The following is a 23,208-nucleotide window of genomic DNA, read 5'->3' on the forward strand; positions in this document are numbered from 1 at the left end:
TGATGATATCATGTTTAGGTTGGCTTGTCATGATCTATTGTTTATTCTTTCTCTCTCTCCCTTGCTTTTCGATCCTTAGCTTTCTGAATCAGTTCTTTCTTTCTCTCAATCCTATCATTTTGACGTTTGACTATACTACCATGAGTTGTCTAAATCTGTTCGTGCCTCTCTCTCTCTCTCTCTCTCTCCTCCCTCACTTTTTGATTTCAGCTTTCTGAGTCACTTCTTTCTTTTCTGACGTTTGACTACACCCCACCTACTACCATTTTCTCTCTCCTCTGCCAAATACCTTCTCCGCGTATAGAACTGATACGACCTTTTCTCCCATTCATAGTCTGCCTCTACTGTACTATCCTGTCTACAACGTAAATCGAAAATAAATTAAAATGCATGGGATTCAATATAAAGCTGAATGAAACATCGGATTCAAAACTAGTGAGGTTTTCGTCTCTCTCTCTCTCAAGCATCAGTGGTTTCACACGAGCATTATGTGTTCACTCCCCTTCAAGTCTCCGAAGTCGGCCAAAGGGATCAGATCGTTGTCGTCATCATTCCTCGTCTCAGTACTGCCACCAGTCTTCGCTCCATAACGCGCTCTCCTTTCGCCTTTGTCGCTCTCTCTCTCTCTATCTCTCTCTCACGCGTTTCTCCAGCAGTTCGGTAGACCAGGAGGAGTAGGAGTTGAAGCGACTCGCCGTTTGGCTCTTTACTGCACGCCATCTTCTCATCGGCTTTTCATCGAAACCTTTTGTGTTCCCTCCTTTCGATGTAATCGCTGTGGTCCATGCAGCATCATCAGGTTCACAGTAATCAACCCCACCTGAAACAAGACGAGATCGAAAAGGCTGCTATTCCACCATTTTTTCCTCTCCTCATCAGAAACTACTTGCTCCAAAATTCAACCCACCATCACAACATCACATGTCGATCGAAAAGACTGATTCACGAGCATGACTTACCCAACTCCAAGCTCTTCGATCATGTGAAAAGAAATAGACATCTGGATTGACATGTTTAAGATATATGGCACTAATATTTGTTGAGAGGGGGGAGAATAATTCCAAAAATCAAATGAAATCGCAGCGATCAACAAGCTAAAAATATATCAGAAATTTTTTTGCTCTTGAATTTTGAAGAAATACTGTGATGTTTGATGGGGATATAAACAGGAATAACCTTTGTATATGAACAAATATTAGAAGACCAAAATACGCAGCGGAATAAAATGGAAACACAATCAAACAGAACACCAAGATATACGTGGAAAACCCCTTCAATGTGAAGGGTAAAAACCACGGGACAAACTAGAGATAATCCACTATGAGAATAATGAATATACAAATCTCAATCTCTTGCCCAAAACCCAAGCAACAACCACAAGAGAATAACTGAGATACAAGGATCACGTTACTGCCCACAATATCTAAAACCTCCCAAGTAATCACAGCAAGAGCCTACTGTATATTTGATCTAACCTGAGATGAGAACACTGCTAGATGATTGTGAACAGTCTCTCTGCGTTGTCCTTGTCTTCTTCCCTTTCTTTCTCTTCCTCTTCTGCCTTGTTCTCCTTCTTCTCTTTGGAATCTCGTCGCTACCAAGATCTGCCTCGTTGCTGCCTTTTTATAACTTTAATCTGCCTCTAAAACGCAGCCACCACACCCCCCTAATCTTAATTAGGGTTAGGTTAAGAGGGGGTGTGAGCTGTGGGCTGATAAAGCCCACATGGGCTGAATATGGGCCATCAGCCCAACAACCTCCCCCTTCAGCCCATAAGGGAGGCTGTCCCATGACTCCTCAATGTGAAGCCATACCGACCAACTGTCGGCATATCTCCTGTCTTTCTTTTGTTAAGGTCTTCGTCAACATGTCTGCTCCGTTGTCATCTGTATGAATTTTCTGAAGCTGCAACTGCTTCTCTTCAAATACATTTCGAATCCAGTGGTATCTGACATCTATATGCTTTGACTTGGAATGAAACATTGGGTTCTTACACAAATGGATGGCACTCTGGCTATCACAATGCATCACATAATTTTCCTGTTTCAGCCCCAATTCTTATAAGAATTTTTTCATTCATAACATTTCTTTGCATACCTCTGTAGCAGCAATATATTTTGCTTCTGTGGTGGAGAGAGCAATACACCTTTGTAACCTGGATTGTCATGACACAGCTCCCCCTGCAAAAGTAAGTACATAACCTGAAGTAGACTTCCTCGTATCTATATCTCTTGCCATATCTGCATCTGTGTAACCTGTTAACGCAGGTGGTCCACCTCCAAAGCTTAAACAAACCTTAGAGCTCCCTCTGAGATATCTAAAAATCCACTTCATTGCTGCCCAGTGCTCTTTGCCTGGATTTGCAAGAAATCTGCTAGTAACACCCACTGCATATGCGATGTCCGGCCTCGTACATACCATTGCATACATTAAACTTCCAACTGCTGAAGCATAAGGAACCTTTTGCATTTTCTCCTTCTCCTCATCAATTGACGGACTCTTTTCTGAGCACAACTTGAAGTGACCTGCAATAGGAGAACCAACTGGCTTAGCATTGCTCATACTAAATCTTTCCAATACCTTCTCGATGTATTCCTCCTGTGACAACCAAATCTTCTTGTTTTTCCTGTCACGAGAAATCTGCATGCCTAGTATTTGCTTTGCTGGCCCCATGTCCTTCATTGCAAAAGACTCACTCAGTTCCTTCTTCAACCTGTCAATTTTAGACATATCTTTTCCAAGAATAAGTATGTCATCAACATAAAGTAAGAGAATAATAAAATTCTCACCAAACCATTTGATGTACACACAATGATCTGAAGCCGTTCTTTTGTATCCATTTTCTGTCATAAATGAATCAAACTTTCTGTACCACTGTCTTGGAGCTTGCTTTAGCCCATACAAGCTCTTCTTCAACTTGCAGACAAAATTATCTTTACCTTTGACTTTGAAGCCTTCTGGTTGCTCCATATAAATTTCCTCCTCCAAATCACCATGAAGGAAAGCTGTCTTCACATCTAACTGCTCAACCTCCAAGTCCTGGCTAGCAGCAATACCAAGAGCAACACGAATAGAAGACATTTTAACAACAGGAGAAAATATCTCTTCAAAGTCAATACCTTTCTTTTGACCAAAGCCTTTCACAACCAATCTAGCTTTGTACTTTGGTTGAGAACAATATTCTTGAGTCTTCAACCTAAAAACCCGCTTGTTCTTCAAGGCCTTTATTCCATTTGGTAGCAGCACCAAATCATAAGTGTGGTTCTTCTGAAGAGCATTCATCTCTTCCTGCATAGCAACTAACCACTTCTCTTTCTGCTCACTCTCAACTGCTTCCTGGTAACTCTCTGGTTCACCTGCATCAGTAAGTATCACATACTCATCTGTAGAGTATCTTCTGGAAGGTTGACGTTGTCTAGAAGATCTTCTCAATTGAGGTTCTGCGGGAACTTGCTCTCATACTTCTTCTTGCTCAACATGTCCTGCAGGTAAATCAATATCAGGCTCTACACTATTTTCCTGCACATCTCCCCCATCACCCTGATATACTGGAGGAATAACTGGGTCACAATCTGCTAATCCTTCTACAGAAGTCTTGGCTGGTGCCTTCTTCTTCAAATCCTCAAAGGTTTGATCCTCAAAGAAGACCACATCTCTACTCCTGAACACCTTCTGCTTTTCTGGATCCCAAAGCCTGTAACCAAACTGATCATGTGAGTAACCAAGAAAAATATATTCTTTAGACTTACCATCTAGCTTGGACCTCTCATTATCTGGAACATGTGCAAATGCACGACAACCAAACACTCTCAAATGCCTGTAGGAAACATCTTTCCCTGACCATACATGCTCTGCAACATCACCATCTAGGGCTGTACATGGTGATAAGTTGATCACATCAACTGCAGTCCTCAAAGCCTCATCCCAAAACCTTTTGGGTAGCTTGGCCTGTGAAAGCATACATCTGATCTTTTCCATGATGGTGCGGTTCATCCTCTCTGCAATTGCATTATGCTGAGGTGTACCAGGAACTGTCATCTCATGTTGGATCTCATGCGATCTGCAATAGTCATTAAACAATCCCATATACTCACCACCATTATCTGATCTTATGCATTTCAATTTCCTTTCTGTCTCCCTTTCAACCCTGGCATGAAACTCTTTGAAGACATTAATAACCTGATCTTTGGTCTTCAAAGCATAAGCCCAAACTTTCCTGGAAAAATCATCTATAAAAGTGACAAAATAAAGTGCACCACTTATACCAAGAACATCAACAGATCCACCAGGAGTTTTTGTCCTCAAAGGACCACATACATCTGTATAAACACGGTCTAAGGCATGCATTTTTCTAGACAAAGCAGCACTAGCAAATGAAACTCTATGTTGTTTACCAGCCAAACAATCAATACAAGGGTTCAGATGTATACCTCTGAGATCTGGTAATACCTCTCTCTTGGAAAGAGCTTGCAGCCCCTTCTCGCTCATGTGTCCCAATCGCCTATGCCACAACTCCATACTGAAGTCTTTCTCTGTAGCATTTAACTGCTCACCATAAGCTTTAGCCTGCAACCTGTACAAAGTATGACATTTCTTTCCATTAGCTATAACAAGAGAACCCTTACTGAGCTTCCATTGCCCTCTGTGAAATCTGCTTTCATACTCTTCATCATCTAGTCTTCCAACTGAAATTAAATTTAGCCTCAAGTCAACCACATGCCTCACATCCTTAAGTACCAACTTACAGCCAAGGTTGGTCTTTAAATGGATATCACCCATGCCAATGATGTCTGTTGTGCCATAGTTGCCCATCTTGACAACACCAAAGTTTCCAGACCTGTATGTAGCAAAAAACTCCCTCCGTGGTGTAGCATGATAAGAAGCACCTGTGTCAATCACTCATTCAAGATCCTGACACACACAAGAAAAAATATCATCAGAAGGAGACAAAATCAAATAATCACCACCCTGCACTGTAGCTGTAGTATTATCCTTTGACTCTGTAGACTCCACTTCTTTTCCCTTTTTCTTGTTCTTCTTAGGTTGCTTACATTGGTTCTTGTAATGTCCTTTCTCACCACAGTTATAGCAAACAATATCTTTTCTTGATCTTGACTTGCTCCTACCCATACGTGAACTGCTTCTAGACTTTGACCTTCCTCTATTCTCTGAGATAAGTGCCTGTGAATCATTCTGAGATGTTGCCGAACTCTTTCTTCTCAACTCCTCATTCAACAAACTGCTTGTTACTTGACTCATAGTGACAATACCATCTGGCGCAGAATTACTAAGGGAAACCACCAGTGTCTCCCAACTTTCTGGTAATGAACTGAGAAGTAACAATGCCTGCAACTCATCATCAAGAGACATTCTCATAGAGGATAACTGGTTAGTAATACTCTGCATTTCATTCAAATGCTCAGCAATAGAAGCACCCTCTCTATATTTTAGGTTCACAAGTTTTCTGATCAAAAAAGCTTTGTTGCCAGCTGTTTTTCTTTCATAGAGACTTTCCAATTTTTTCCAAAGAGAATATGCAGAAATTTCAGTAGAAACATGGTGAAATACACTATCATCAAGCCACTGTCTAATAAAACAATTGTTTTTCGATCCTGAGATGAGAACACTGCTAGATGATTGTGAGCAGTCTCTCTGCGTTGTCCTTGTCTTCTTCCCTTTCTTTCTCTTCCTCTTCTGCCTTGTTCTCCTTCTTCTCTTTGGAATCTCGTCGCTACCAAGATCTGCCTCGTTGCTGCCTTTTTATAGCTTTAATCTGCCTCTAAAACGTAGCCACCACACCCCCTAATCTTAATTAGGGTTAGGTTAAGAGGGGGTGTGAGCTGTGGGCTGAATATGGGCCATCAGCCCAACAATGTTTACAATTTGAAAGGCTAATCAGTTCCCAAAATATTCATACGGGAGAAGCAGTCAAGAGGTATCTTTAAACTGAAATGTGGCCGCTTGTCTTCTTCTTGGAAAGTACATTAATTTATGGGTTTGAGAAGATTCGTATATTGGGTATTTAAATGAACCAAAGGATCACGTAACAGCGAGCAAGAATTCCTTCGGCTGTTGAGCTTGCTTTATCAATAAGGAAGGAAGAAAGCTAAGGGTCATCGATGAACACACAGTGGCTATGCATGTGTCATGCCTTCCCTCTCCCTGAAACAATGGCCACACGTACAAAGTAGAGGAAGTCTCTTACTGATAGGGAGTATATGTGAATGCTTGCAAAACGAAGCTTCTCCTCTGACAAAGAATAGAATATTGCAACTGTGGTGTGCACGTTGAAGTCTCTCTCTGTCTCTCCCATCCTTCTTCCTCACCCTAAAAGCCATGGCTGACTTCATTCCACGACCTTTAGACTGCCTTCATCTGTGGCCTTGAGAACTGTCGCGGTTTGAGTTTGATCAGCAAATCTTCCATCCAAGCCAGAATCACAGAAGCAAGGATTCGTGGAGAGTTCGTTCCCCTTCGTGAATTGATATCGATCACGTCATGAGGGGTTCCATTATGCTTTCCATTTATGCAAAGTCTAAGAGTTTGGACTTCCGCTAATCAAGGAAGAATGGTGCCAAATCACGGCAGTTCTTAAAGATTGATGGTTAAGATCACTGCAACTCAACAGTATCGATATTAACTTCGTGGATGGCTTAGGAATCCTGGAAGCTTGCCAACAATAGTATCCAGTCTCCATGAAATGGATCTGTGACATTACACTAGTCACCGAAGCTCATGCAGAACTCCCATGTCTTTGTTCAAAGCAGGCCTACAAAGGAAAAGGAGAACAACTCAAAGCAACAATGTCAGCAAAAACAGGCCACCATTTTCTTCTTCCTGACGCACGCACGCACAATCAGGAAATATCAGATGGGGAGGAAGGTTGTGATGTTACATGTAGCTAGTAGGCATACCAACTCCATAAAAGTTCTCATTATTTCTCTGGAAGAAAAGTAGAAGAAATGAATCATTAAAGAATAAGAAATTGGAAGTGTACATGCAGCCAAAATATTCAAAGCCTTTGATTCAGATTTGGACACTTTTGATTCCATTAAGTTCAGCAACACCTTTCCCTGTTTCAGCAGCCAATCTTAAAAGTCAACTACCATACCACATGCAATTTCTTGAACATATCATGGCAAGCAATTTGTATGTGAACGGTTCCTCGTAATCTAAAGTCTCGCGGCTGATGCAAGGAAGCACTAATAGCTGGACGACACATTGATACCAAATCATCCATCCCAGTATATTTGTCTTGAGGTCAGCTGACTCACACTCAAATTCGAATTGCAGATATTTATTGTTTACCACCGGGATAAGTAACTCAGAAACATATTGACCACAAGGTAGGGACTTAATTAAAATATTTAAGCTCAAGTTATCGATGAACTTATATTCTGGTCAAGAATCGAATTCGATGTATAGCGACACATCTTCCAAAAGTTCATATCAAATTCAATGTGTCGATTCGACGATCAAGATCTATCTCATCAAGATCATCTCAGATCATAAATTTACAAACTCGGGAAGATAACTCGAGACAATAAGATTGACTCATAATTTCTAATAGCCTTATCGGAACAGCAAACACAGGATTTTTAAGAATAATTACAGAGATTCTCCTACCTGATAACTGCAAAGAGGGAGTACATATATTAGGTAAACATCCATGGTGACTGTTGGTGAACTCATGTGCCGTGATTGGTGGGTCAACACGGCCTGGTCCACGGGCTGATGTCGGGAGACTTTGCTTGGTCGAATGGGTTGCCGGGATCGATCGACCATAGGTCGAGATGCTTGCGTCGAGATGTTGGTTAGTGTCTCTCGATCGGGACGGTCGCGCCTCCAAGGGTGGTCGCTCTCCTGCACAGAAGGTCCTCGTCGGGTGATTATCGAATTTGATCCCTCAACGAGTAAGTTAGTACTTGGTTCTTTTTGTTTTGACTCTCCTTGGCCAGATGCTAGCTAGTGGTTTTTATACTACTGTACGAGGATTGACCATACGCGGGTTTGGGGTGACGGCCGATCCTCGAGGGGTGAGGAGATACCTTTGTGCGGTCGTTATCCCAAGCTTTTCGAGACGGGATGTATCGAGGAATGCCTTGGTATAGATCTTGGTTCGGCACGTGAGAGTACTCCTCTTGTTGATCTGGTGATGGCGTGATGTGGCGTCGGTGGTGAAATGGCTAGGGGCCCAAAATAAATCTTATCAGTAACAAGCCACAGTTTCTGTTTATTTGGAGTTTGGCTACATAAATTGTTTCCCTGCTTCTTTGTTTACTGAAAGCATGTTAATGGTAATATAAATGTCATCATATTTCTTGTTATTATTGGTATTGGCATTCTTCTTTGGTCTTCTTCCATACATCGAGAACACCATGATCATATAAAATAATTGAAATTAATGAGAAACCATTATATCTTCTTTATTTTGCCTCTATTGATAAGGTATATTTTGGGCCCTAGCCATGTCACAACCAATATCGTGCCACGCCACCGCCAGGTCAGTAAAAGGAGTACTCCCACGCACCGAGCCAGGATCCGTACGAAGGCATTCCTTGGTACATCCTGTCCTGAAAATCTCATCATGTTAAACTCACGTAGGATCGACCCTTGTACAATAGTATAAAAACTCATGACCGGCATCTTGTCAAGGGAGGCGAAAATAAAAAAGAACCAAGCGCTAACTTACTCGTTGAAGGGCCAAAGTCGATAACCACCCGACGAGGGCCTTCAGTGTAGGAGAGCGGTCACCCCCCAAGGCATGACCATCCCGATCGAGAGGCGCCTTCCTCCATATGGATACAACATCCCGACCTACGGTTGATCAACCTTGATGACCCATTCGGCCGACCATTGACTCCCGATATAGACCTATGGATCAAGCCGTGCTGACTCATCAACCATGGCACATTAGTTCACCGACATGTACTATGTTGTTCGATTTCTTTTCGGCTGAACAATTGTGATGGCACGGTTGCATGTTGAATTCCTTGTGCAGAACAAAAATAGTCATTTGCAGGACTACATTACTTCTGTTGCAGTCTTGTCAGACAAAAACTTCAAACCAAATAACACTGATGTAGCAGATTGGTAAATAAATTTCAGTTCCTTGTTATGTTCTGCTGGATTACCTGATTGCAAGTTAACTCAAATTCCTTCCTTCTTCAACAGTAGAAAAGTTTACATGATCATTCGATTTTGATGTTGTTTCAGGTGTCTCTTAGGGAATATGGCTGGAGAAAGGCAAAATACGAATCCACTTCATGTGCTATTTGTTTGCAATCAAAATGCACAGTTGCTGCAGTGGGTACATATCTTGAAACTTTGAATGAGACGAAGCATTCCATCATCAATCTGCTGCTTGAGTTACTCTATTCTGGAGCAACTACTCTATTCGGTCATCCATCAGCGCGCATACACATCGATACAGCACCTTTCTTTTCTTCTTACTTACGGATAAAAGACAGAGCTTTCTTTTGTTTTGCAGGTTGTAACCATGAATTCTGCACCACTTGTACGTTGTTTCTTTGTTCAACCAGCAACACCTCGACCTCAACAGCACCTCCAGGATCAGTGAACATGTCCTCTCTGCCGACATGCCATAGTCTCTCATTCATCAAGCTTCCTGATACAACAAGCCCGGTGAAAGACCTGGTGAAAGTGAGTCTGCCCACAACTCTGTGTTCACTACAGCCTCGATACCGAGCTCAAAACCTGCCACCTCGAAGGCCAAGCACATAACCAAGTCCGACTTCCAGTACAAGCGAATCAAGCAAAATTCTTCTTGCATGCCTTGCATAAGAGCTTATCTTGATTATATCGAGCTTAGATGTTCTTTTTTCAGCTATCTTGATTTCTGTATCCTGTATTTGTTGCCGATAATATTGGCCTTTCAGATGTGATTTGTTAGCATTCTTGTAAACAGATTATAAGACCATTAGTAAAGCTATTAAGATGTAAACATAAGATGTGAGAAACTGTTGTGTGTAGTGCAGAATTATTGTACCAAAAAACTCTTCTAGTTACTAGGAAAATGTAAATCTGAAATAATTATTTCCTTCGTATCCGGTCAAGAAGTACTTCCATGGTGTATCAACAGATGTTTTGTTGATGATTACTGGTTGACAACATGTCTTATCTGCTCTTTCACTACTCTTGAATAGTAAAATAGGTGTTATTAAACGTATGCAATATTGTACCGTACCGATATTTCGAGGTTAACTCGGTATGGTATCGACATATCGAGCATTACACTAGTGTGTACCGAGCGGTATACCAAGACACACTGAACAGTTTTATATATTTTCTTTCTTACTATAACACTGTAGTACTGCTATAGTGTAATACTATAGCACTGTATTGGTACTGAGCGGTCCGCATACCGGTGTGTCATCGAACTGGTACGTACCGCCCGTACCGGACGGTATCATTCGGTATTGCATATCATAAAATCAAATATAATAAAATAAATAGTAACATGATAAAGAAAATTTTATTTAAAAGAATAGGTGGAAGTAAAGATGAAAATTAGTGTTGACAAGAAAAATATATTGTAAAAATAATACTATATTAAAAATCGTTTTCAGGAACGTATATAATAGAAAAACATGGAAAAAGTAACTTCCGTTGCCGGGACTCGAACCCGGGTCTCTCGGGTGAGAGCCGAGTATCCTAACCAACTAGACTACAACGGATTGCTTGATTAGGCCATAATTCATAAAAACACAAATTTAGATACGACAACTCAAATATACCCCGCGACGCCAATGGTAAACGTTACTTCGAGTCACTGGAGACGTTTTGAGCGACGAGCTCCGCCTCCGCCGGCTTCGCGCCCAAGGCCCGGCCGACTGCTGCCGTCCTCACAATTTGTGGCCTGGGACGAACCGTCGACTACATGTTGAGCAAAGGAAGTCGGGACGCGGTTCCTCTTGCCGACATCTCTCGTGACTTGGATGTTGCTCTGAAGGTGTTTGGTACAGTGCCCGAGAGAGAAATGTGTCTCTTGGACGGCTACACCAGCAGCTGATCGAGCTGTCTCGGGGCGGGGGCCATTTATTTCGATCCAGGTAATTGATTCATCAACTTTAGGCGACTTAAATTCTTCGATTCGATTGACTTTTTACATGTGCGTGTCGAGACTTAAGTGTATGGTAGGAACGAAAAATACCTCTGAAGCAGCTGAATCCAGGAAACAAATGGAACTTTGTTGTGCATTGGTGAGGCCTCATAAACAATCAATTAGAAAGATGGCTTTTCCAGTGCAGAAAGGTCAGTTCGATGCATACATATCTCTTCAGTTTAGCCTTCTTGGGTGTTGGAGGGCCGCCGTTTTCAATGGGAAAGTTGGTAAGCAACGTCGACATTTGGCCCATTTCATCATAGGACAAACATTAATGGCTATTTGAGTTGTGCCAAGTTAGATGCTGCTGTGGTTACTACTACTGATATGTGCTTTATGTCTTTCAATATGAGGCTTTTATAGTTAATCTTTAAGATTTTGTTTTTCTTCCCCAATTCTTTTTCTTGTTCTACCAAAGGTCTCTGATTATATGCAAGCTGGAAATACGTACAAGTGTAATTATTTGGATGGTTGTAGGCATAATGACTGCTTATTATTATAAGTAAGTTAGGTTGATTGAATCACCCCTGAAATTTGCGGAGGCGATGTGAAGCCACATATCGCCCCGATAAGCCTACAATGTAGGCGGGTTGAGTGAGCCCGAACAGCATATGTTGGGCCCAATTTTGGTGAGGGGTGACGTCACCCTGACAAATTTCATGGGTGATCCAGTGCCCTTTCATTTCTTAAAGAAATCCATTTTCTGGATTTATTATTAATATTATAAATACTAATATTATTATCGTTATCTCTGTGATGGTTGGAATCCACAGTCCAGCCGAAAGCGCGTTTGGGCGTCTCGCTCACGCGTCCCACCACAACCCACCCCTCCTAGCTCGCAATATTTGTCGTTTTAGATCGGCAACCAGTCACAGTCGTGCTGCGTCACTCAATCTGTCTCTGTCTCTCTCTCTCTCTCTCGTTCCTCTTCTTGGCCTCTGAGGCGGATCGCATATTGCCCGCTAACCCCTCGTTGGATTTCTGATCGTTTCTTCGTTGGTCGCACCGGCACGTAAGAATCCCCAATACTTCGGCACCTAGAGTTCTTTGATTTCTTTGATCTATCTTCTGAATACGCTATGGTTCCTCCTTTTCTTGATAGATCTCACTCTTTGGAGCTGATCGCTTGGGTTTGACTTTCTTTTGCTTGTATATTTTGGTCTTTGATTCTTTTCTTGTCGTATGGTTTTCGGTTCTGATGATATTATCTAATCCGTGTGAGATCTGAGGAATGACGGACGTGATCCAGCAGATGCAAAATGTACTCTTTTTGCCTTCGTTGTTTTCTTTTGGTTCGTTTTTAAGATCCTGTTTTTTTGGGCTCATAATCAATCGTCTCTGTGATATTTTTGGAGTTTAAGTAGTCGAATGGAAGGAATTTTTTGGGACGAACTCCTTGTTCTTTGTGATATTACATTTCGTTGTTGAAGTATCTTATCTAAACTTCAGATTGATCTATATGTCTTGATGAGTGAGCGCTAGCGTTCTATGGACTTTTACCTATCATCTGCAATGATCTCTTGTGGGCATACCGTCAAATTCCATCTTGCAATTTCGCCTTTTTTTGTAGGAACTTTAGAACCTCCGTGTCTTAATCTTATGGATCTTTTCTTGGGTTGAAAGATTAGAAATTGTTCTTTGAACGTACGGTGTGGTTTATCTCATTTATGGTTATCTTTTTATCCTTCTAAGCATTTAAATATGATCACTTCTTTACAAAAAAGAAAAAGACTTTTGTACTTTCCGTTTACAAATTGGTGCACCAATCAATATTATTCTTAACAACCCTTACAACAATGTGAAAGGATGTACCGTAAACAGTTTGATAAAAAACATGTAATACCAAGGCACCTGTAGGAGTCTTTTTGAGTTAGATAATGTTTGCTGGAAGTGTATGTATTACGAGGGAGAGAACAACATATTTCATTGGTTGGACCAGATGCATGCTAGTTAGGATTGACTTAGGACCTGTACATGAAGAAATTCTGGAATTTGTTGGTCTTCTGCTTTGTGAAAATAGGTTTGAGTTATATAGTTGGTGGCAGAACCGAGGATATACTTCTAGGCTGTTAATCATGTTCCATCTATCAGTGTTGCCATGAAATTTAGGTAATTTAGACTTTAGATGTATGGTAAATGGACTGATCCCAATTATATAGCCAAGTTCTCACAAGTCACTATTTGGTGACATTGAAGGGTATAGATATTAGGAACGAGTTTCTAGGCAGTTTCTTCTTTGCAAATTGTAATTTCGTTTTCTATCTTCACTTGTTCAGTGTTACATTGGAATTGTGCTATTTATTAATATTTTTAGTTTAATCTTGTCATAACCCTTTTGATGTCTTGGTTACGCACTTTCCCTGTGGCTGTTATATTTCCTCATTCATTTTATTTTTCTTTTCTCTGTGAAGAAGTCCCTTGCAAGCTTCTCTCAACTCTAATATATACTATGACTACTTTTACTAAAGTCGCTTGTCGTTCACTCATATACTAAAGTCGCTTGCTGTTTTTTATTTTTTTTATTTTTTTTGTATAAATGTGACTTGCAAACATATACTACCTTCTTTTGCTAAAGTTTCTTGTCTTTCACTCATGTAAGTTGCTTTATTCATTTTCTTTTCATGCTCAACTTCTGTTTCTCAGTCTTATTTATTTTGAAGGGCAACAATGTCTTACTTTCTATAAGAAATTGCATTTTTTTTTTCTTCTTCTAGAAAATTTTCAATCACACTCAGTATTCTTAAGATTGCAATATCGATGAATTTCTTACCACTAAAGGTTTTTGAAGCAAAGTTTGATTCAAGATGGGTCTCACACATGGAACTTTGAAGCAACTGTGTAGGTTTGATCCAAGATTCTATTAGTAGCTAGGTTTCCATTAGTTTCCTAGGCATGGGAAGAGTTGAAGCAAATGTGTAGGTGTCTATCAATTTGTTGTGGTTAAAGTTGAACAAACTGAAGAGTTGATAATAGCCATGTTCTTATTTTGTTTTACTCTGAGAAAATATTTTTAATTATGATTCAAAATCCATGTAATGCATTTTAAAAAAATAAATTCTTCATCGACCATTTTATATCAATTCTGATAAAAGTAGATTGTGGTCTTGCTTATGTTCTGAAAGCTTCAGCTTGATTCAGCTGTCATCTTTTTGTACAATAAAGACCCTGAGTTCTTTGAAGAATCTTGAAAGAGAAAGATATCCATGTTAATTCTCAAGTTATAAGAAGATCCATCAAAGGAAAAGAGTTCTATGAGAACGTTGCTGCAGCTCTGCTTTTATACAAGTTTGTTAAACATTATCATGTTTTTATGAAAGACCTAAGAAGTTTGAGCATAATAAGTGGTTCAGATTCCTCATAAGCTGATTGTGACTTTTTCATTATGGTAGAACAACTATGGAGAGATGAATAGTCTATAAATTTTATTTGTGGCCATTGTACCTAAGTTCATCAAGTTAGTAGTCAATTTGCATATGACAAGCATGAACTATTTCTAAATTTGAAAGAAAAAGCTCGTTAGTTGCAATCATACCTAGATGTTTTGTCATATAATTCCACAGGCAATGCCTAGAATGTTCTGATGAAATCCTTCTTTTCTGATAGTTGGAGAGCATCAGGTTTAAACACTGTCAAAATATACGAATGCAAATTGCATACACACACACACATTGTTGTTCCTTGCAAGCTATTCTTAAGTGCTGATGCCATGGCTGGATATTTTTCATGTTTTATATATCTGTATTGACTCCCTATCATGACTTATTAGTGACTACCTTCTTTCTCTGATGCAGGACTTTAGGCAGCTTAGACCTTCTTGACAGATGGTTCTTGATTCACTATCATCTCCTCATAGGAGATCACAGAACACAGTTTTCCTGGCATCCCCGTCCAAGAAGCAGCAGTCGGGCTTCAATGAGCCTGGTAGTTGGTCCACTATTTATGAGCGGCACAGGTTTCTCTTGATGATGCTAGCTCTATTGGCATTCCTATGCACCATCTATTTGTACTTTGCAGTTACATTGGGAGCCACAGGTTCATGCTCAGGAATGTCAGGAGCTGAGAAAGCTCTTTGCCAGGCCAAATCTTCATTGCACAAGGGGAAATTGAAATTCTTTTGACCAGCAAGTGGTCTCGAGCATCTAGAAAAGCAATGCCTCTGGGATTAATGATCAATTCATGACAATTCATAAACACTATATGATATGGGGGCATTGCATGTTTGGTTTCCTGCAGCAAATTATACGATTTGTGGGTTGTGGTTTACCGATGATAAATGTGTATTTGATTTGATGTGTTACCTGTTATAAGGGTGTACTTGATTTTTTGAACATGTAATCCTTAGATGATTACTGTCTTAGTTTCTGTTTCTCTGTTCATTAGAAATTTACAGTCTTCAGTCATTAGTTGAAGATCATTGTTAACATTGCCCCATCATTCATATCAGTACAATATTGTTTACAAGACATCGATTGTCAACTTTAGAAAGGGAATTGATGTCTGGATTGTGCAGCATTGACACATTGCTTTTGTTGTTTTGAATCCATGACAACCTTCGTGGTATTCTGTTGTCACCAGAGTAATGACCTTATGAGCAGCTCATGGTGTGCTCTGATTCTGATATGCTGGAGTACCTGTCGATGTATCAGCATTGCCATATCATTTCTTATAATCACATAAATATTACGATGCTACGATGATGGCATCTTCATGTGTTCTTTGACATCTTGAAAAAAAAATAAAATTATATATATATATACTTAGAAAATAAAAATATTCATCTAATTGTAGCTGAGTTAGCATTTATATCTCATATTTATGAAAATAAAAATATATTGTTATAGGAAATTATAATCATAAGCAACACAATCTGATCCTTACGAGTCTCATAATACTAATTTTTAATAATACTAATAATACGATCTGATCCTTACGATGCTAATAATACTAATTTTTAATATCAAGAATAATCTTAATATTTTATAAAATTATTAATTTTATGGATCACACGATAAATGATTGTTGATGAGGATAGTAATTATGATAAAACTCGGCTGACGTCAGCCGACGCCTCACGCCTCGATCGACGTGATTGCACTCGGTCAACCGAACCGGAACATCGACCGAGGCGCATTAATGCCTACTCAGGCTCGGTTCTTCATGCTACGCCAACGCCCATGTCAGACGCTACCAGCCTATCTCCTGCAAGCGGGCACATCAAACAACAGTAAGCTTCTCTATAAATACCCGCTCGTTCATCAGAGGGGGGAGGGGGGGAAAAAGATACCAAAAACACTTCTTCTCCTTAAACTCCCTCCACATCTGCTAACTTGATCGTCGGAGGGGTCGGGCCGAGCACTCCGACCCGACCTTTGTGCGGGTGCGAAGCCGAGGGTCCCTGTCGGACGCACGGACGAGGAGTTCTTGCCCGGAGGAAACGGCGACCCCGTCCCGATCGGACCATCGCACTAGACCGACCCCACGGGCTCGAGGGATGCCCCTGGGAGATCTCCGTCGTTCGGACCCGAATCGAGCTACGTCGGCCCCGAGGCCACGGCTCCCAGGTTGTTTACAACAACAGATTGGCGCTAGAAGGAGGGCCCGAAATGTCAGGTGATCACCCGAGCGGCTTAGATGAGCCCACGGCTGAGAGGTCACACCCGACTGAAGCCTCGGGGGAACATCCCCCGCATGGAGGCCATTGTGATGAACACCTCGCCATGACCACAGAGCGTTATTGACGGATATTCAACGACCCGGGCCTGTCGTCGCCCTACGATGCCCCAACCGACTCAACGCCCATGTCATCCGAGGCCTTTCAGGACCTCGCCCGTCAAGTCCGAGCTCTGATGGAAATGGTGCAAACCATTATCCTGCTCGTTTCCCATCTAGCGCACCCGCCTGCGATCGAACCACTGCGATAACGCAAGGCGCCCGTTCGGGCCCACATGACATTTCCCGAGCCCCCGACCAGCCCCACTCGGGGATCCAGTGATGGCAAACCCGAGCGACCGCCCGGAACCCGAGGCACTCTCTTCGGACTCCCTGCGGGCTCAGTTGCGCTTCGTCAGCTAGCGACTCGACGAGGTGCACAAAGAGGTTCACAGGTCCAAGGGAGAGCTCGGGGAGGGCGCACACCAAGGGTCTCCCTTCATGCCCGAGATACGGGAACTGACAGTCCCCCCGGACTTCCAGCTCCCCTCTCTAGACGCTTACGATGGCTCCATCGACCCAACGGACCACGTAGCCACGTTTCGCGGCCAAATGGCGCTATACGGAACCTCTGATGCCTTGATGTGCAAAGCGTTTCCTGCCACTCTAAGAGGGCCGGCCCACGCGTGGTATGGTGGCTTGAAGACCAGAACGATTGCTTCCTTCGGCCAGCTCACCAATGACTTCGAGCTCCACTTCGTAGCCTATGCACGGCCAAAGCCCTCCGCGGCACTACTCCTCGGACTCAAACAAAGGGAGGACGAGCTCCTCTCACATTTTGTGGATCGCTTTGCCATGCAAATCCGGGGTTTGTCGAACACTCACCCCTCTTTGTTAGTGCAGGCGTTTATGATAGGCCTACGACCTTCCAAATTCCTCTAGTCCCTCGCGGAGCGACCTCCCACTACGGTGCCAGAGATGCTCCAGTGGGCTAACCAGTACATCGCGGCGGAGGCCTAGGCGACCGTAAGGAGAAGGGACGACTTTCGGCATTGGGCTCCATAGAAGGGGTCAACCACCCGCGATGGCTACCCGATGTAGTCCTCATGAAAAGAAATCTAAGCCCTGCCTCAGTCTCTTCCGAGCGAAGGTTCAGTATCTGCCTGACCCCCTCTCGGCTCAAGGTTAGCCCCGGCCTAAATCCTTCTGAATCTGCATGGCTCGACCGTAGACTACCCGAGTCTACCTCAGCGTGGCCTGCCCGCCTGAGCCGTGTTCCTCGGCTTGAGCCGTGTCCTTGCCGAGTCCACCTCAGCGCGGCCTGCCCGCCTGAGTCGTGTCCCTCGGCTGTAGATTGCCAAGCCCCCCTCAGGGTGACCCACGGCCCGAGCCACGTCCCTCGGCCATAGACTGCCCGAGTCCACCTTAGCGCAGCTTGCCCACCTGAGTCGTGTCTCTCGGCCCGAGTCACGCCCCTCGGCCATAGATTGCCCGAGCCCACCTCAGGGCGGCTTGCCCGCCTGAGTCGTGTCTCTCGGCCCGAGCCACGCCCCTCGGCCATAGATTGCCCGAGTCCACCTCAGCACGGCCTGCCCGCCTGAGTCGAGTCCCTCGGCCTTTGCCATATCCCTCGATCGTAGACTGCCGAGCTCCCCTCAGGGCGGCCTTCCCGTCCGAACCTCATCCCTCGGCCGTAGACTGCCGAGCCCCCCTCAGGGCGGCCTCTTAGCCCGAGACCACGCCTGCGCGAACTGTCCGCCTACGTCGTGCTCCTCGGCCGCATGATGCCCGAGACCACACTTGCGCGGTCTGCCCGCTTGCGTCGTGCTCCTCGGCTCCATGTTCCCGAGACACACTTGTGCGGCCAGCTCGCCTGCGTCGTGCTCCTCGGCTCCATGCTCCCTGGGACACACCTGTGCGGCCAGGCCGCCTGCGTTGTGCTCCTCGGCTCCTCGGCCCCTTGACCCGAGACACGCTTGCAGCCCGCCTGCGCTGTGCTCCTCAGCTCCATGCCCCCGAGACCACACCTGTGCGGTCTGCCTGCCTGCGTCATGTTCCTCGGCTACTCGGCTCCTCGGCTCCATGCTTCCCGAGACACGCCTGCGTGGCCAGCTCGCCTTCGTCGTGCTCCTCGGCTCCATGTTCCCGAGACACACCTGCGTGGCTAGCCCGCTTGCGTCGTGCTCCTCGGCTCCTCGGCTCCATGCTTCCCGAGATCACACCCGCGCGGCTAGCCCGCCTTCGTCGTGCTCCTCGGCTCCTCGGTTCCATGCTCCCCGAGACCGCGCCTGCGCGGCCAGCTCGTTTGAAAGCTAAAGCCATGCCTCGGACTCCCGTTACAACGACCGACGCATAGCTTCTTTCCAGGGGAAAATATGATAAGGATAGTAATTATGATAAGACTCGGTTGACGTCAGCCGACGCCTCATGCCTCGATCGGTGCGACTGCACTCGGTCAATCGAACCGGAACACCGGCCGAGGCGCATTAATGCCTACTCAGGCTCGGTTCTTCACGCCATGCTAGCGCCCATGTCAGACGCTACCAGCCTGCCTTCTACTGGTGGGCACATCAAACAACAATAATCTTCTCTATAAATATCATCTCGTTCATCAGAGGGGGGGGGGAGATACCAAAAACACTTCTTCTCCTGAAACCCCCTCCACATCTGCTAACTTGATCGTCAGAGGGGTCGGGCCGAGCACCCCAACCCGACCTTTGTGTAGGTGCAAAGCCGAGGGTCCCCGCCGGACGCGCGGACGAGGAGTTCTTGCCCGGAGGAAACGACGACCCCGTCTCGATCGGACCATCGCACCAGACCGACCCCGCGGGCTCGAGGGATGCCCCCGGGAGATCCCCGTCGTCCGGATCCGAACCGAATCGTGTCGGCCCCGAGGCCACGGCTTCCGGGTTGTTTACAACAACAATTGTGTATCAATTATTACGAAGCATTAAATGGTATAATGTGCATAAAATTTAAATTGAATAGCCCCCCGATTTATTGTTGTTTTTTGAATAAAGGATGATTTCTATACCTCTTTTCGAAAATAACGCCTTCTTTTTTTTTGTTTTAGGAGAAAAAACGTATTTTTATGTAGACACGCAATTGATGGGATGAACCCCCGTTATCGATCGCCTCCAAGGCTGCTTGGACAGCCCATTTCCTTACAAACCCAGTTGCGCTCCCTCCACGTGTCCGGACACGTCTGATACATTCTTCACCTACCTTTCTTTCTACTTTCTCGCGTCCGTGCTTTTCCACCCCTCGCCCTCTCCGCACCCGAGTCCATTTCACGGAGGAAGGGAGGGAGCGAGAGAGAGCCAAGCGATTGGTTCGGATCTCGGACGATCGAAGAGACGAGGCGATGGAGGCGTCCGTACCGGAACCGAGGAGGCGTCGGATGGGGAGGCGCAACGCCGAGTCGCCGGCTCCAGCGGAGGGGAAGCGGCCCGGAGCCCGTGGCCGCCCCTCTCTCGTGCGGTACGACGAGCTGCCGGATTACCTCAAGGACAACGAGTTCATCCTGGACCACTACCGCTCCGAGTGGCCGATCCGCGATGCCCTCCTCAGCGCCTTCGCCTGGCACAACGAGACGCTCAACGTGTGGACGTAAGTACCGCCGTATATCAGAACGATCCCTCACCACGCCGTCATAAGGCCAATGACCCCCTTTTTCCCTTTCTCCTCGCCAGGCATTTGGGCGGCTTCCTCCTCTTCCTCGCCATAACGGTGGCGGGGTCGATGGAGGCGATCGAGGAGGTCACCAGCGCGGTAGTTCCGGGGCTCCCCGCGTGGGTATTTTCGTAATTCCATTTTCATCCCCTTTTTTTCCCTCGGAATGTATATTAATAATAAAAAAACGTCTTTGCAGTTGGATGGTTCGATCGTGGAACGCGTCGGGGAATATTCTGTCAGTAAGTAATTCAAATTCATTCAAAATGAAATTTCATTTCTCGGTCGTCTCGTTTTCGAATTTTAAATGCCGTCTAAGATCTTAGAATCACCTCGTACAAAAGCAAAGTACGCTTTCCGAGTACTCACCCTATCGTAGTGCCTTCGTTTGGTTGGAATTTAGCTGGATAGGTGATGGGGTGTGGGATAAGCCAACTGACCGACCACGCTGCAGAATCTACAGATAAGCAACTTTAAATATATAGATGATTAAGGTGATTAAATTGGATGTGTCTGGTGTGGCTTATTGAAATGGACCTTCATCGCATAAGGCAGGCAATGTGACCCAATGCGAAGGAAATACTATTTAATGAAATTTAAGTACCTTCTTTATTTATATAGTACAGTGGAGAGCAGATTCATGCTGTGTGCAGTAAGATACCCTGAGTTTTACCCTGTTTCGGCCTATCTTTTGTGCCCCGACCATAGGTGGAGTCATGCACGTTGGTTGTTTATTGGCGGGGGCCCCCGCACGTCCCATTTTAGTGATGTTGCTTAGCTGTTTCACCTGAGACAGGAAACAGGATGCTTCCCCACAACGGGCTCTCCACACCATCTGGGGGAAGGGCGTGAGCTAAAATTTGGAATTTGTTTGCTTGCACAAGATTATGATGTCACATGCATCAAGGACTAATATGAACGGCTTTGATCTTACTCATCAGGAATCTTCCGCGACGCTATCATCATGGAACAGATCAACCTCCTCCGGTGACGTCGTGGTGCCGAGATGGCCGACGCTTGTCTTCTTGCTCGGCTCCATGGGCTGCCTCTCCATCAGCGCCGTCTCCCACCTCCTCGCCTGCCACTCCCGCCGCCTCAACCTCTTCTTCTGGCGGCTCGACTACGCCGGCATCTCGCTCATGATCGTCACCTCCTTCGTCCCGCCCATCTACTACGTCTTCCTTTGCCACCCCGCCGCCCGCATCGCCTACCTCTCCATCATCGCCACCCTCGGCTTCCTCGCCATCTTCACGTTGCTCGCCCCCGCCCTCTGCGCCCCCCGCTTCCGCGCCTTCCGCGCCGCCCTATTCCTCGCCATGGGCTTCTCGGGGGTCGTACCCGCCGTGCACGCCTTGTGGCTGCACTGGGAGCATCGGGAGGCCCACGTCGTGCTGGGGCTGGAGCTGGCCATGGCCATCGCCTACGCCTCGGGGGCCGGCGTGTACGTGAGCAGGATTCCCGAGAGGTGGTGGCCGGGGGAGTTCGATCTCGTCGGACACAGCCATCAGATCTTCCACGTTCTGGTGCTCGTCGGGGCGATCACTCACTATGCCGCCACCACGGTGCTGCTCGACTGGCGGGACCGGTCGATGACCTCCTGCAGCGCCTTCTATGCTGAAAGCGTTGCCTCGTGATTTGCGTGATCCATCGAAACGCTGATTCGATGATGGGTATTCGGCGGTACCTTGTCAGAGTTGTGGCTGTCGTGATCCAATTCGTTGACAGCAGCACTTGCCTGATGCACTCTCATGCTTTCGGACGTGCTAATAATTTACCTTTCATGCTGTTAGTTGTGGTTCGGAATGTATTTGAATTTTTAATATGTATTTAAAGAAAATAATTTGAATGAATGTATAGTCATGAAATATTTAAATATTTAATAAATAATATATAAAATTTATATTTTAAATATAAGCATTGTTTGATAAAATTATATTTTAAAAGTCTATAAAATATTATATAATAAATTTATCCTTTTAATATTTTAATATTTATTCAAAAAATAAATACAAATATTTTTAATTAATAAAAATAAAATAAATGTAATATTACAAAAAATTTCGTATGACCCTCCCCCCCCTCTCTCTCTCTCTCTCTCTCTCTCTCTATATATATATATATATATATATATATATATATATATATATATATATATATATATATATATATATATATATATATATATCTTGTTGATAATATTATAATTTTAGATAGTATCATAGGGTATTTTAAATTTTAAAAAAATTATATTAACATCCTACAAATGTTGAAATGATAATATTATCTTGAGGTGGCATAAATATTTGAACATTTGCAATGTAATATTTAGGCAAAATGTGATTTAAAAAAATATTTATCAAATATTAATTGTAACGTAGAGTTATTTAAATATCTTGTTGATCCTTGGAAAATGGTCACGCACGAAATTCCTTCTTACACACAGCATAGCAATGTAATTGACTCACATTTCATCATATTGGAATTTCATTAATCTCATTCAAATAATTAATAATAACATCAATAAATATCTTAAATTTTATTAATTATATAAAAAATAATAAGGTGTCAATCCTATGACAATCTTTTATTTGGTTTGAATTTTAGTTGAATTGGTCCTATCGACTTAAACTGAATCAAATTTTAGATAGTACCAAACTAAATCGATATCAAACTTTATATGAAAATTGGTGATGAATCATCCTAAATGACCTATTTGGATATGAATTATTTCAATTGGGGATAAATATGCTTGAACTGACCAT

General features: G+C 43.9%; 1 protein-coding gene, 1 long non-coding RNA gene and 1 other non-coding gene across 3 annotated transcripts; 2 read left to right on the forward strand and 1 right to left on the reverse strand.

Annotated features, from left to right (window-relative positions):
* Window positions 1-10,624: 10,624 nt before the first annotated feature.
* TRNAE-CUC (transfer RNA glutamic acid (anticodon CUC)) lies at window positions 10,625-10,697 on the reverse strand. The gene has a single exon. It is a non-coding gene; the product is annotated as a tRNA-Glu (tRNA).
* A 664-nt stretch (window positions 10,698-11,361) lies between these two features.
* LOC103972350 (uncharacterized) lies at window positions 11,362-15,588 on the forward strand. Its single transcript, XR_670779.3, has 2 exons — window positions 11,362-12,137; window positions 14,917-15,588. It is a non-coding gene; the product is annotated as an uncharacterized LOC103972350 (long non-coding RNA).
* Window positions 15,589-20,031: 4,443 nt separating this feature from the next.
* On the forward strand, window positions 20,032-22,319 carry LOC103972355 (heptahelical transmembrane protein ADIPOR2-like). Its single transcript, XM_009386665.3, has 4 exons — window positions 20,032-20,383; window positions 20,467-20,565; window positions 20,646-20,688; window positions 21,388-22,319. The coding sequence occupies exons 1-4, from the start codon at window positions 20,139-20,141 to the stop codon at window positions 22,078-22,080; spliced, it is 1,080 nt and encodes a 359-aa protein (XP_009384940.1). The 5' UTR covers window positions 20,032-20,138; the 3' UTR covers window positions 22,081-22,319.
* The last annotated feature ends 889 nt before the right edge of the window (window positions 22,320-23,208 follow it).

This window comes from Musa acuminata, chromosome BXJ2-2 (assembly GCF_036884655.1).
Source record: "Musa acuminata AAA Group cultivar baxijiao chromosome BXJ2-2, Cavendish_Baxijiao_AAA, whole genome shotgun sequence".
Classification (NCBI taxonomy): domain Eukaryota; kingdom Viridiplantae; phylum Streptophyta; class Magnoliopsida; order Zingiberales; family Musaceae; genus Musa; species Musa acuminata.

Excerpts from the sequence above, each read along its gene's own strand:
- LOC103972355 (XM_009386665.3), top strand. The coding sequence starts at position 20,139 with ATGGAGGCGTCCGTACCGGAACCGAGGAGGCGTCGGATGGGGAGGCGC. Across the intron at positions 20,566-20,645 it reads GTAGTTCCGGGGCTCCCCGC|TTGGATGGTTCGATCGTGGA; the intron begins GTGGGTATTTTC and ends ACGTCTTTGCAG. Across the intron at positions 20,689-21,387 it reads CGTCGGGGAATATTCTGTCA|GAATCTTCCGCGACGCTATC; the intron begins GTAAGTAATTCA and ends CTTACTCATCAG.